This window comes from Hylaeus volcanicus, chromosome 8 (genome assembly GCF_026283585.1).
Source record: "Hylaeus volcanicus isolate JK05 chromosome 8, UHH_iyHylVolc1.0_haploid, whole genome shotgun sequence".
NCBI classification, from domain to species: Eukaryota; Metazoa; Arthropoda; class Insecta; order Hymenoptera; family Colletidae; genus Hylaeus; species Hylaeus volcanicus.
In genome coordinates this window covers 5,329,376-5,343,993 of record NC_071983.1, presented here as the reverse complement: position 1 = coordinate 5,343,993, position 14,618 = coordinate 5,329,376, and the positions used below count along the sequence as shown (strand labels likewise).

Here is a 14,618-nt window from a genome sequence, read left to right as displayed (position 1 = left end):
ACAATGCAAAGGAACTAGTTGAAACATGCAACAAGTCGTATTAGTACAAGTATTTCGTAAAATCTTTAATATTGTATCGTTTAATTCTCAAAATTGTAAGATTCAATTGAAGTCCGATTTGAGAAACCAATTGCTCCGCGACCGAATGTTTTCAACGTCGACTGTATTCGTGTAGAAACTATCGGATCCCAGTGATTTTGCAAGCTGCTTCAGATGTAAAACGACACACAACGAAATCTTGCGAGGACGATAAATTGCAGAAGAGGAGTGGCGTCATAATGATAGAATCGCAAATGCAGATAAGTGCAAGATTGTTCTTAAATAATAATTGATCCACAAACTCGAACAGTTGATCGTCCAAGTTTTTCGTAATTCAAACAGAAACAAGTGAAAAGTTTCTCGTTTATTCGTTAAGGGTGATCGTCATTTAGATAAGAATTTTGCTCGTCTCGCGGAAAAGTGATCGTGCGTGCGAACAGGTAGAATTCAAACGGAGGAAGAGGAAGAAAATCAGTGGGAGGGTGGGGGTCGGAACGGTTGGCAGCACCGGCGCTCCAAGAAACATAGCCCCGCGCCTCTGCCCTCGGTCCCGCATCGCTAGTGCCAGTTTTCTTTCGGAAGGGCTCCAGACAAGAGGTGTAGAAGGGGGTCGGGGTAAAGAAGTCGAAACGAAAGAATTTCGTGCCCGATCGCGTACGAAACGAAGCGATAAGGGACAGGTGACGTTGAATCGCGTGGAATTTTAATGGGCGGGAGTAAACGAGGAAAGACTGCGTATGCTGTGAAGTCGCGCATCGGAAAGTAGGTTCGATTCGGCGGGCATAAGAAGAAGTAAGAAGGAGGTAGGAGAGTGGCGGAGCGTATATAGAGGAAAGAGGAAGAAAAAAAAAAAGAGGTGTGCGAGGACGCGTTCACGTAGTCGCGTGAGAGAGGTGAGGGCAACGGCGGCGTGGTGAAAGCCGCGGTGAACCGGAGAAAAAAAGAAATTCGGCGGTAACCGGTAGCACCGAGGCTACCAAGGTGTTCCGGAGCGCAGCAGCAGCGGCCCAGGATGCTGCCCGACGGAGCAAGAAGATGGCCGTGATCGGCGAGCATAGGTGTTACGCGGCGATCCGTGCGAACCCGTACACGGAGTTCTCGTGTCGCAGGCTCGAGGCAGTGACACCCAGGTCGCCGTCCTCCTCGTCCTCGACGTTGTCTTCTCATCGCCGTCGACAGAGAAAAAAACCACCGCATTTACCTGGACGGCTAGCCATGTCCTCTTCACGGGGCAGCGGCCCGGAATCGGGGGACCTCAGCGACTACGAGGACGGTTACCTGGACACAGATCCTGTAAGGTACGAATTGAGAAATATACAAAACGTGATACACGTTACACGTCAGAACATTGATGCATTGAACAACCGTTTCGCTGGATTTCAACATCCACCTTCGATATACTTGAACGAATATCAAGAGTTGACCAGCAAGCTACACGATCTAGAATCCAAGGAACAGAAGCTCAACGAATTGATGAACGCGAGTATGGTATCAGGCAGTGCTTCCACATCAGAGAGCGAATCCCGTGAAGTTAATGTAAGCAGTAGAGGTCAAAGGACGCCGATGAGGTCTTTGCTCAGAGCTCATTTACCTAATCAACAGCGTACCAGTGTACAGGTTCGCGAAGGACTATCTTTAAGAGATGCGCTTGCCAAAGCAATGAAATTAAGAAATCTAACCACCGAAATGTGCGTGGTATATATTTTGGGTGTGGATAAGTCCAAGTTCCTGACGTCTTGGGACACGGATATCTCTTTATTGGATTGCGATGAAATATCTGTGGAAATTTTGGATAAGTTCCCTATAACTACTTCCATTTCGCATAACTTTGTTCGTAAGACTTTCTTTTCGCTTGCATTCTGCGAATATTGTAGAAAACTGCTCTTTCAAGGATTTTATTGTAGAACGTGCAACTATCGTTTCCATCAAAGGTGTGCAGGTGGTGTACCTGCCTTGTGCCATCAAGTACGCATGCAAGATGTTTATTACCAAGCATTATTGGCGCACAATCTTGAAAGTACTGCTGGGATTTTGCAGCTTCCTTCTGGTTATGGTTTGAGCAGGACCATATCTCCCTCTCTGGCACCTTCGAGAAGTAGGAGACATCCACGTTCCTTGGGACAGCAAGATCGTTCCAGTTCTGCACCTAATGTTTGTTTTAATATGGTCAAACCAAGCGGAGATGCTGCTAATTTAGACGAATACAGTAGGTCTCAGAGTTTAGGTCGCCCTATTGGCATCACTCAGAGCGCAATATCTCCTGGTAGTAGCCCTACGAAACATAGTCAGTCTACTCAGGCTAGTCCTACGAGTACTTTGAGGCCAAAACGACCAAGAGCGAGATCAGCTGACGAATCGTCTAAAAATTTTCTGGCGCCTAGAGAATCTATAGAAGATTGGGAAATTCCACCAGATGAGATTTTAATTGGACTCAGAATTGGGTCAGGTTCTTTTGGAACGGTATATAAAGCTCACTGGCATGGACCTGTAGCTGTAAAAATGCTTAACGTTAAGATACCTACTGCTGCTCAGTTACAAGCATTTAAAAATGAAGTTGCAGTTTTGCGTAAAACACGGCACGTAAATATTCTTTTGTTCATGGGATGCGTTAGCAAACCACAACTTGCGATTGTTACTCAATGGTGCGAAGGATCTTCGTTGTATAAACATTTACATGTATTCGAAACCAAGTTCGACTTGTTCACATTGATAGAGATTGGAAGACAAACTGCCCAGGGTATGGACTATTTACATGCAAAAAATATCATTCACCGTGATTTGAAAAGTAATAATATATTTCTACACGACGACCTCACTGTGAAAATTGGTGATTTTGGTCTGGCCACTGCAAAGACCAGATGGTCTGGTTCTCAGCAATTCCATCAACCGACTGGATCTATTTTGTGGATGGCACCAGAAGTAATAAGAATGCAAGAAGAAAACCCATACAGTTTTCAATCCGATGTTTATGCATTTGGGGTTGTTTTATTTGAATTGTTAGCTAGTCAGTTACCGTATTCGCATATTAATAACAAGGATCAAATATTGTTTATGGTTGGACGTGGCAATTTGCATCCGGATTTAAACAAATTACGTTCGGACACTCCAAAAGCATTGAAAAGACTGACAGAGGATTGCATCAAATTTTCCAGAGAAGAGCGACCAATATTTCGTCAGATCTTAGCCAATTTAGAAGGTCTTGCTCGAGGATTACCGAAAATTACGAGATCGGCATCCGAACCAAACTTAAACAGGACGCAGCTACAATCGGATGACTTTGTATACACCTGTGCTTCGCCAAAAACTCCAGTGAATTTCCAGTTTGGAGCATTTTCTTTTTATCCTTCCGGTGGAAATATATAAAAATATCACCCGAAGCAATGAGTCTGATGCAATTTACGTAAATTAAATATTTAAAGGATCTAAAGAAAAAAAAAATCGTAATACACCTAGCTACGAACAATCTACGTAATTCTTTCCAACTAAACTTTGACTGTGCCGCAATTGTTTGCTCGATGTAGAATGTGATTATAAAATACTTAATGCAAATAAGACGGAAGGAACAGAAATCCATCTTATGAATCGACGTATATGATGTATCTCATGGCATGAACGTGTAGCTTTTATCTTTACATACTTACTATCTATGCCAGGAATTTTTATTTGATGAGTTCTATCGCTCGTGTATAAACACATTCATAAACATGTATATACACGCGTGCGTTGATGTAGAAGTCTCTTCCCTTTGTGGAATCCTTACGAAGGATGTAAAAATAAAGTAAGTAATAGATGTAACGGCATTTAATTCGCGTTGGCCGTCGAATTTGTTTGCGAAATATTTTTGCAAAGACCGAAGTGATTTTTGTACCTACTTCCTTCGTGAATTGTCTTGAATATGCTCACATAAGAATTGTTCCTTTACGTAATTTATAATTTATAGTCTAATGTTAGAATGTACATAAGTTTCATTGAATCTATCTAAAATTACGTTTGCTTTATATCGATTATCTCTTTTTTTCCTTAGTATTTCTTTTCCATACTAATTATATTCGACTGACGTTATTATTTTTTTTTTTTTTTTTTTTTAAACACAATTGCATCCATGAGGTAAACAAAAACACTTTGTTCAGAGGTACCAAAAGCTCTAATTCATTAGATCGTAACGAATAAATATCATAACGAATGAAAGTGAAAGTCAAATAAAAAGTGATGTGCATACTTAGTTTTCGACTTCGAGACTTTATCGATAATACGAACAGTATCATACGAATCATTTGCGAGTCATTTATTTTGGCTTAAAGTAATCCGAGGTATGTCACAAATCAAGGCCTAAGTCTGTTTAATTTTCATCGACGAGATGTAACGGATCGTCCCGTTACAATCAAACGAAAAGGTAAAATAATAATCGAACTTTAACGTAGCAAACACCGACGACTTTATCAAACTAACTTCCACCATATCCTAACTTTATAGTCGACTTATTGTTCCTCGTATTTTGATATTTATTAATCTTTACCGTTACCTTTTGTAAGTTCTTTTTCACCGGTTCGAGACTCGCGATGCAGGAAGGGGCGCGAACTTCACTTCGATATCGACCGATTACAAAGTATTCGTTACGTACCATCGAAGAGTTGATCTACACGTGACGGACTCTCGAGCTTTTTGTCACGATTGAAGCGTGTTTCAGACAGAGATGGGCAAAATTTGTGATCTAGAAAGAAAACATACTTGAATGCGTTATATCCGTTCAATGAAATTTGCAATCAAAGTATATTTAATGTTGAGCAAATCGTTGCGAATAAATGGCTATATACAGAGTTTTTATTCCTCGTCGATTATTCGAATCAAATTCTGCCCATCTTTGGTTTCAGGTAATGGCCCGACGAGCGGTAAACATAAATATAGAGGAAACGTGCACGGTTTATGAACGTCGTCAGTGTTCAGGATAAACAAAAAAAAAAAAATTATACGATAACAAATGTTGCTTCTTCTACGACGTTTTGCGTCATTGATCCTCGCGATTCTATTGTCTGTCGATCGAGGCACGTTTCCGGAGTATAAAAAAAAGGCCTAACAGCAAATCTTCGAAATTCGCTAGTTAGAACGAGTGATCTTATTTCTAAAGCATCACGTGGCATCCCCCGATTTATTATTTATTTATTTATGCGTAATTCTCGGTGTGACGAACTGCGATTGAAGCAAGAAAAAATGTAGAAAAACGTAAATCGAAAAACAACTGATAGGTTTACGACGACTCATCGAAAGCGAGAGATAACGATATATAGAAGAAACCAGAGATGGGACATTTTATTTCGAATAATACTTTCATTCGTTATTCCGACGTTTTAACTAGATAACAGTTTTGCCCATCTCTAGCGAGAACTGAGAATCGTAGAAGAGCGTTCGAGTGTGCAAAAAGAAAAATGAATGAAAAAGAATAAAGTTGGGTGTTCGAATGACTTAGAGTAAATTTTTATTTAGATAACCATCCGACAACAAGATTCTTATTCGTTATTCGTCAATTGATGTATTCGTTGGCGACGGATACAGGTTTACTTGGATAAAGTTGTATGCGTAACTCGCGAATAAAAGTTTATTTGGATAAAGCGTTGTTCATTATCTGGATAAAAATTTGCCCAACTCCGAATGAGAGAACGATCCGATGAGTGTGTTAACCGTACCAAATTGACGCACTCGTTTTCGTTAACGACGCCTTCTCGTAACAAGGAAACAGCGAACCGTGAGGTATGATTAACGATTGTTAAAAGAATATCTCGAAATGCACGAAAAGATGCGAGACAGGAGAAAAAGGGAATGTTGCGATGCGTGCGGGACAGCCCTTAATTAAACTTTTTCCGAAAATAAAAGGAAAGCCATCGAAAGAAACTAGTAATAGCTGTGAAATGTATTACAATTGCATTATATAATGTAGAGAAGCCGACAATCTATTTCTGCGTTCACATTTTTACTCGTTTCTCGATTACGACACGTATCTTTTTCTGGCCAACAGGTCTCTACGTTTCTACAAGTGTCATTATCCTGAATCAGTCACTTGAAATACATATTTATTTTCGATTATTGTAGTTCAATTTTATCGCGTTCACTCGTGTTTAACGATGCATATTCATCGCGGAGAGAGTATTCAAGACGACACGTGTAACCGTGACAATGTACGTTGTTAAGAATTCATTGAAAAAAATTCAAATTTTTAGGTTAAACTCAATTACGTCAATGATTAAGGGTTATGACTCTACGTAGAAGAAAGAACTTGCAATTTTCGCGATCGATCTTACTATATACATCGTTGTCGTTGTTGATCGAATGCATTTTGTGTCGACTCTGAATATCGACGAACTGAAATCATGAAATACATTTGTATTCAATACAACTTTGTAAATATTTGACCATAGACTACTCGTGCTAAAATGACCACAATTCGTGTTTCTATTCATTATTACTCGTTGGAACGTTTTCGACCTCGTTCCAGGCCATTGTCGATAAATTGATTCTATAATTTGTTGAGCATACATTTTAAAGATAATAAAGTAGCAGCAATAAATTTCCGGGAACCAAATCATGTATGCGAGGAGCTATCGAACGTTGAATGACTATTTTTTCTTGAATTCTGTCACGAATTTCAAAACGGATCCGACACAAAAAAACGATCGGACGAAATTTTTCGTTTGATTGACAGACAACAAGTCGCGTTATCGTAATAGGATTTCGGCTTCGTTTTGGTCGAATCGCGTTGAAGCTGCTGACAACTGAAAAGTGTGTCTTGTAACGAGATGGCGTGGGCTGAGATTGGAGATACTTAATTCAATCGATCGCAATGACCGATTGATCATTGTATTCAACCAAAAAGAAAAAAAGAAAAAAAAATGAAATATAAATAAAGAAAAATTGACTCTTCATGTAACGAGTCTCGTTTTTTCTCTACGTAGTTATATCTAGACTAGTGTTCTTCAAAGTGGGGGGCGCAACCTCTAGATGGGGTTCTTAACAATTCAAAGAGGGCGCTTGAACAGAACGCTTTCTATACAGAAAAATGTAGATAATTTAGATATCTGTTTGTATTAATGCATTGATCGATGAAGTTTATCGACTGTAGGAGTATATTTTTCTTGTAACATTTTAATCTCTTTCAGGGACAAAATGCTTTGTATAAAATAAAGAAAAATTGTAATCCATATCGACCCATCATATCTGAGGGCTTGAACGGTCATCAAAATTTCATTTTAAGGTTAACAGAGATTGATTATTATTATTACGAGCAGTGCTTAAATAGTTATCGATTGAACCAAAATATATTAATTCAAGAGCCACTTGGAAAGAATGAGAGGGTATTACTGCCCTAGATATGCTCTTCTATTAAGAGACATATTTTATCTTTAAAAAAAAAAAAAAAAAAAATGGCAATATATAAAATTACACTTTTTAATCGAGTAAAAATGTATGTACGATTCACCAAGAAGAATCTCACTTTATTTTACAATTGATCGAGTATAGTCAAGTTGTTTACTTTCGACGTTTGCACTCAATCATTTTAATTTGTCAGTCTGACGCTGGTGTTATGCATAATGTTTGCCAAACGTTTGCGCGTGGCATCGAATAATAGATATACAATTGACGTAACTAAGAATTATTTGACTTCATAGTACAATACAATTAGCACTGGAAACGTTAGTGGAAAGGTAGATAATAAGCAGACTGCGGATCTTTATGCATTTATAGGAAATTTGAATGTGCAAGAAACTACAAAATGCAAACAATATGGAAGAATATAAAAAAGATTGAAAGTAAAGTTCATGTTATAATATTTGCAGAATAAAATAAATTCCTATTTAGATTGAATTTTTCGTAGGCACGTTCACGAAGATTTTATTTTGCATAAAGATCCGCAGTCTGATAATAAGTATCGCTATCTAATCCACAGAATACGTGAGTACTATAGAACGATGGCAGCCGTAGCGTAATCATGAAAACTAAGAATCCCTGTGGGAAGGTCGTGACATCGTGGAAAACATTGGTAATCCTCTCTGAGGTTCTCTCACTCCTCTTCTCTTTACGCTAACCTCGAAACCTAATCCGCCTATGAATCCCAGATTAACTCCTCCAGCGTATCCGCGTTTTCGTAAAATATTTCAGATCGTTATCGTAGATGATCTAATCTTTGTACAGTATTCCAAGTTCGATTAATAGTTAACCTGATCAAAGTTACCGATCCAACCTGTAGATTACACTTTTTACTTTCACGAAAAAGTTCTCGCGATCCCCAATTTGAGAAACGCTGAAATATTCGAATTCCTATAAATAATCGATAAGAAAATTTATATCATTTTTCGAAGATGGTCTAATTTGCATCGCGAACGACCTGGAGACCCCGCGTGTAAGTGAATTCACCCCCGCAAAGGAATATAGTTCATCACAGGTAGATTTATGCATGCACCGTGTGTGCGTGTGTGCGTAACAGAAGGTAGGGGCCAACGCACACGTATACGTTAGCTTAAATCAACGCCATAAGTGCATGAGTACTTGTTGTTTCGGTATACATGTATATACGCACACATCGGTAGGGTGTACGGAGGGAGCGCGCATGCGCAAATCCAGCTGGCGCCTCGACCGGCTGAATAGTCGATGCTGGAACCTCGGAGTGCGAGTGTCTGTGTTTCTTCGTCCTTTGCGTTTCGTTGTCGTGAATTCATACGCGAATATAATTCGCGTACGTATACGTGCACACGGTAGAGAGCCTGGTTACGTACGATTGTCGTGAACAGGTGGACGTCGAGGTCGCTCGCCTTCCTGCGCGGAACGAGGTTAGTTGACTTCGAATCGAATTTCGGGCAACACGTCGTCTCTAAAGGGGAACGACATCGCGTTCAAAAAGTTCGCTCTCGTGAAAAACGACGCTTCTGTTTTGTCTACGTCGTCGATCGCGCGAGTGTTGACACCGTACCCATGGGGGGGACAAGGATAACTTAACGATCAAGTTCGATTTCGCATTTTTCGCGTGTGATACCCGATCGTCGAGATATATTGGACGAGAATAGTATCGCGTGGTACCGGAGATTGCACGAGTTCCTCGAGAATCCAGTGTTGGTGTTACATTTTCCCCATATCCGAGAGAAGAATATTCACGGGGGAAAATTTGAATGGTGGGGTGCCTGTTCTGCAGGGTCTGGTATCAGGGCACGTTCGTGCATTGACAGAATCGAATCGCATTGACCGCATTTCAGCAAACAGCGAATCGAAATAAATCAAACAAACAAACGTTTCAATCTACATTTTGAAGCCTCTTTAGTAGCAGTTCGATTCGTTTAATCCGATACTACGATAGAGTAAAAAACATCGAGGAACGAGGGAAACTTCTGTCAATGTAATAATTAAGAGGTACATGCACAAGTTATCGTACCAACCATTATTTATTTCCTTCCTTTTACCTATAATCATATAATTGTCTTCAAGTCATTGTTTCACATGCGAGTATTAGGTTGTCCCGAAAGTTTCTTTCGTTTTATTAATAATTAATATATACATAATATTTTATGTTACATATTACTGAATTGTGTACGATTCATTTCGCTTCATTACTGTTACAGCATCAATGTCTAAGAAATTAGATTGTCTATTTATATAAACACTGCCAGACGAAATAATTGAATGCAACTCGCGAAAGGAACTTTTGGGACAACCTAATATTTCAGTTTACCAGTGAAAACGTTTATTGTTAAGAAAGTTCGATTGCTCGCGATGGTTTTCTTTTATTTATTCGAGGCAAGCAAACTTGGCCACTGGTTCGTACAGCGAATCCATCGACATGGAAGTCTTTTGTCTTCTCGCGTCGGATGAGAATGACCTATCGGATCGAAAACTTTGTTATTGGGATCGATAAGCGTTGATTACGGTATCGCGTAATTACGATAAATACAACACGAAGTCTGATTAACCGCGAAGATATTGTGTGTACTATGATCGACGTGTATCGAGCCTGTTCAGCGAAAGAAACATTTTACAATAACGCAATACGATCGCTAATTAATCGTGTCCGACAGAAAATCAAAGTAGATGTCATTGTCCAGAAAATAGGAAAGCGAATCGTAGCCGATACGCCTTGTAACGTGGTCATGACCGATTTTTTATCGATTTTCGAGAAGATCGATCTTTCTGGGATGATTATCAATTTCAAATTATTCCCTCGCGGAGATCGATCGTTTTTCACGTAGGGATTATTGTTTTTGTTGCAAGCATTCTTTTTTTCGACGTATCTACGTGTCTCATTGGACACTCGTGAAAAATAATTGGACCGTTCACGAGATTAAATAACATTCCCCGTTAAGCACCGTTGCCAAACAGTATCTGCCAATTGTAGGGAATGACCATCTCCAAGAATTACTATCTTTAGACTCGCTGCCATTGAATAAACCGCTGATAAACAATATTTCAGACCGTCCTTATAATTAATCTCTTTTTCGCATCGCGTCTTACACGTAACTAGAGTTTCAACAGATTAATTTTGCACGAGACGATTTTTCTGCAAATCTGTTTTGATCATCTCCATTTAAAAAACAATTTCTCTTTCATCAGAATATCGAATTAACACTTTGCCGATGGGTAGCGTATTAATCGTCTCCTTGCCACGACTGCCAATACTTTGTTACGCATATATTACTTAGACAGCATCGTAGATTACGAAAACGTTTCTAATAGACAAAATAAGTATTGCATGATAAAGTAAGAAATATCGTTGAATTTGTAAAGTAAATTAACAGCGTTAATGTCCCCGTGTAATTACCGCGAACAGTGTGTACTCGGCTGAAATATAATCGGTAGTTGCTTTCTCTTTGTAATTGTAATTCGATATTTCGACGTTTTGTTTGGCGAGCATGTTTGAAACAAACCTGCGGTTTCGTCGCGCGACACACTTTTAAGGGAAACTTATTCCGATGATACTTTGAGCCAGTTTCCCCCGTCGAAAAGGAAGGAGACTTTTCTAGTTGAACGCGCGCACGGTATCGCGAACGGCGTTCTTATCGAAAGGAATTTCGATAAGACGTACTATCCATCGACAAAGCCTGCCTTCCGTTCATTTTTTGACGAAGATTGCGCGCAGAGCTTAGGAGGCTAGCTTTCAACCGATAACAGGAGAGATTCCTTAACCGTGCTTCGCGTATTGATAATTGTTGGCCCCAACTTTTAAACCTTACGACGTATCTCGATGAGATCGATGGTTTAACTAACGTGCAGTTTTCTTTTTTTGCAGCAGCACCGAATCCGATAATCGAATTCCACCTAGCGGACTAAGGGACGTTCACCTCTCTAAGACCCGGAGGAAGAAGGCTAAGGGGATCGAACGAATTCGTCCCTCTTGCAGCCCTCCTCCGGTCAGTGGTACATAAACGCACTTGAAGCTTGCCTTCTACAAACCCCATTCCACCCTCTCGAAGGATTTCAACCTTAACATCGCCGAAGACACTGGAACGATCGTTATTCAGATGTTGTTGGATCATTCGTCGCGTATTTAACACTTTATCCAGCAGAGGAAAATTCGATCCCGAGATTAATCTACTTGGACTCGAGATAAAATTCGCCAGGCTCGCTTTAAGCGCCAAAATCGCTTCTAAATTCGCATTCGAGAAACGTGAGGAGACTTTTATAGACTGCTCGAGGCAGTTGAAGCATCGTCAACCTGGTCCACGAGGTCCAGACGTTATCACCGAAGAGGAAGGGCACCCAGATCAGGTGCCGATAGAATTCTATACGTTGCCATCAGTTGTATAACACCTCGAATCATCTTGTGTATCAAACCACACACGCTAATCAAAGCGGCGTTAGATGTGTCCAAGGGGTCTGCACTGAAGTCAGACGCCTCCACACAGGAGGAAGAGGTTCCTTTGATCCGATAATCGTACAATGGGGCTACCTTGGTCGATCAGTGGATCGAATTCGGTGAATCGGTAAAGTTGATCCAGAATTTTCTCCGACGAGCCAACGAATCTCGAATTTCCGAGGATAACAACGAACCGTGAACGAATGTGCAGGTCCGCGGAAAGGGAGGATGCCCAGCTGGCTTTGGACATGGGATAGATGATAGATCGCGAACGATGGGGTGGTAGAGTGGATAAAAAGAGTAAAATGGATTGGGGGCCTCAGCTCAGGTAGCCAGAGCTACCGCTGACCATTGGTAACTTTTCTTCAAGTTTTCTCTACTCTTCATGGAGGAGGTTCGCCCAACGATGGTGAACGTAATTTCGTAAAGACTGTTGCTTGGTTCTCTGCCATTGGTGTAAAGAGGTAGCTGGTTCTTAGGCTTCGTACCAAAGGGATTTATCCTGGCTTGAATAGGGTGGATTCGAAGAAGAAGCTCGACGCTAGTCTATCGAAGCTACTCCCCTGGCTCGTAAGAAAAAGACTGAATCGTTAGTTTCGTGATCGTTAATTCGTCTATAAAATATATCTAAATATCGTGTCTCTTAGAATTTCACCGTAGCCTCATTCGTCACTCGTGCATATCTTTCTGGATCTCACAAATATCAGCACCGTTGCGTTTTCAACTATTGTACACATCTTGGTCGTACAAACGAGCGCAGTAGCGAAATAAAAAAAATATATATATATATATTGTATATATTTATCTATTTACACATAAAGTACCAGAGACTATTTTGCTGCCTAATAGAAGTCTTCGCGGAAAAAGTGTCGCGGACGGCACGGCGGAAGGTAAATATTTCTCTTTTTCTGTGAAAAAGTTTTCCCCGTGTCGGAGGAGACTCCAGCCGCGAAACGAAAAGGACTTTCGTTTGTAACGAGACTATTTCATTTCGGGGAGTGTTTAACGAGATTGTACGGACACTCGGGACTTCGGGGTCAGTGAGAAGTGAATCAGTGCGATCGCTAGGCCGCAAGAGAGCAGGATGGGTTGTGGTCAGAGCAAAATCGGCAACATCTATCCGAAGAACAAGAAAAACAAAAACAACAGCAGCAAGAAAAACGGCGATTCTGTGGGTAAGTAGTTTTGGTTCTATCGAGCGTTCAACAGACCCTCGATGGTTGCGTTAAAACGAGGCTGACCAATGTCGCCATAAAAAAATATTCAAATATTCAATATGCGTTCTTGCAAATTCCTCGATAACCGTTATGATTCATCGATACTCGGTGTCTCGTGCACGTATCTACGAAAATTGACTGCGTGAGGAATGGCACAACCGAGTTACGCCGCAAACGATAGATAAGGAGCTTCATCGAAATTTGTTATCGAGAGTTTTCATGCCATAGTCATAATAAGAGTTCACTGGAGCGACAACAAATCGGTGTCATGCGTGTCCACGCACACGTACGCACGCGTGTTCTATCGATCGATTTTCTTCTTCGAGTATGCACATATACATTGGCTTGAGGTAGATTAGGCTCTGGGGTTGGGTCATGGGAAAGGGGAGCGCAACCTTTCTGAAAGGTAAATTGACATTCAGGAACCTGTTGTTTCGTTGTTAGCACGCCTGCGTGGGCAAATTTCACATTTTATTCCTGCGCGCGATGAACCTGCGATAAACTTAATCTCATAATTATCCCAAGAACAAAAAACAGAAACGAACGAAAATTCATGAATTTCACAATTGCATTAGGTCGCCCCGTTCCATTTTAAATGTTTTATTTAGATGCAAATGTTGTCTTCGATAATCCAGATTTTTTTATCGAAGCATTCAATAATAATCATAAATGCAAGTTTATTTCGAGCAGTGTTTGTCGTTCTAATTTTGCCAGAAATGAATTATCAACGGCGATTAAGCGATGATGGATTTTCTATTTCATCGGGACACGCGACCTAGATCTTATCGGCTAGAAACCGGTGACGCGCGGTTTTTATTGGCGTCGAACGAATGTGATTCACGATGACGCCAATTTATTTTCTCTGTTACCGATCACCGACGACTCGAATCGCGAATATACAATGTCGATTGTAAAACGTGACCGTGTAACTCGGCTCCGAAATAAAAAGAGGGAAAAGAAAACAAATTGGCGCGCGCCGCGAGTCTCGAAATCGCATGTTGGATCGCGGTTTGTTGTTTACCGGCTTCGACGTCTGCGTGCTAAATATAACCGCGCGATAATTCTGATATTTATATCATTACGAAGGCTTCGCTTACGGCGCTTCGCTAACTCTGTCGTTTAATTTTTGTACATCGAGATTACGCGTACCAATAATAGAATTTTATTTGAATAATAAAGTAGGAATGCGCACACGTCCAAGCTCTACATTTTTCACCAAATTTTCAACAGGTTCCTCCATCGCACTTTCATTTAAATCGCGTGAAAATCTGAATGCTTCATAAGGGTTTATATAAAAATTACAAAATTTTTATTCCATTTCTCATAAAATTGGGTGGTCGATTTAAATCGAACTAGGCTCATGCGATTCATACTTAATTAACACGTTGACTGCCAGACAAATATTCTTGAAACTTTCTGCTGGGATTGAATATTATTTAAACTATCGGAGACTACGTAATAACCACACAGTAACTTCATGAAAAATTTGTAAATTCTACTTGAATTTATTCCCTTTAGTTGTTCAGCGAAGAGCA

At 40.3% G+C, this 14,618-nt stretch overlaps 2 protein-coding genes across 2 annotated transcripts in view; both read left to right on the top strand.

Annotated features, from left to right (window-relative positions):
* The first annotated feature begins 682 nt into the window (after positions 1 to 682).
* LOC128881299 (raf homolog serine/threonine-protein kinase Raf) lies at positions 683 to 6,117 on the top strand. Its single transcript, XM_054132226.1, has one exon. It carries the CDS (start codon positions 1,075 to 1,077, stop codon positions 3,400 to 3,402), a length of 2,328 nt encoding a protein of 775 aa, XP_053988201.1. The 5' UTR covers positions 683 to 1,074; the 3' UTR covers positions 3,403 to 6,117.
* Positions 6,118 to 8,664: 2,547 nt separating this feature from the next.
* Positions 8,665 to 14,618, top strand: part of LOC128881301 (uncharacterized) — a 28,138-nt gene continuing 22,184 nt past the window's right edge. The window contains exons 1-2 of the mRNA XM_054132228.1: positions 8,665 to 9,429; positions 11,300 to 13,041. Of these exons, the coding sequence (XP_053988203.1) occupies positions 12,951 to 13,041 (91 nt within the window). The 5' untranslated portion in view covers positions 8,665 to 9,429; positions 11,300 to 12,950. The remainder of the gene's footprint in view (positions 9,430 to 11,299; positions 13,042 to 14,618) is intronic.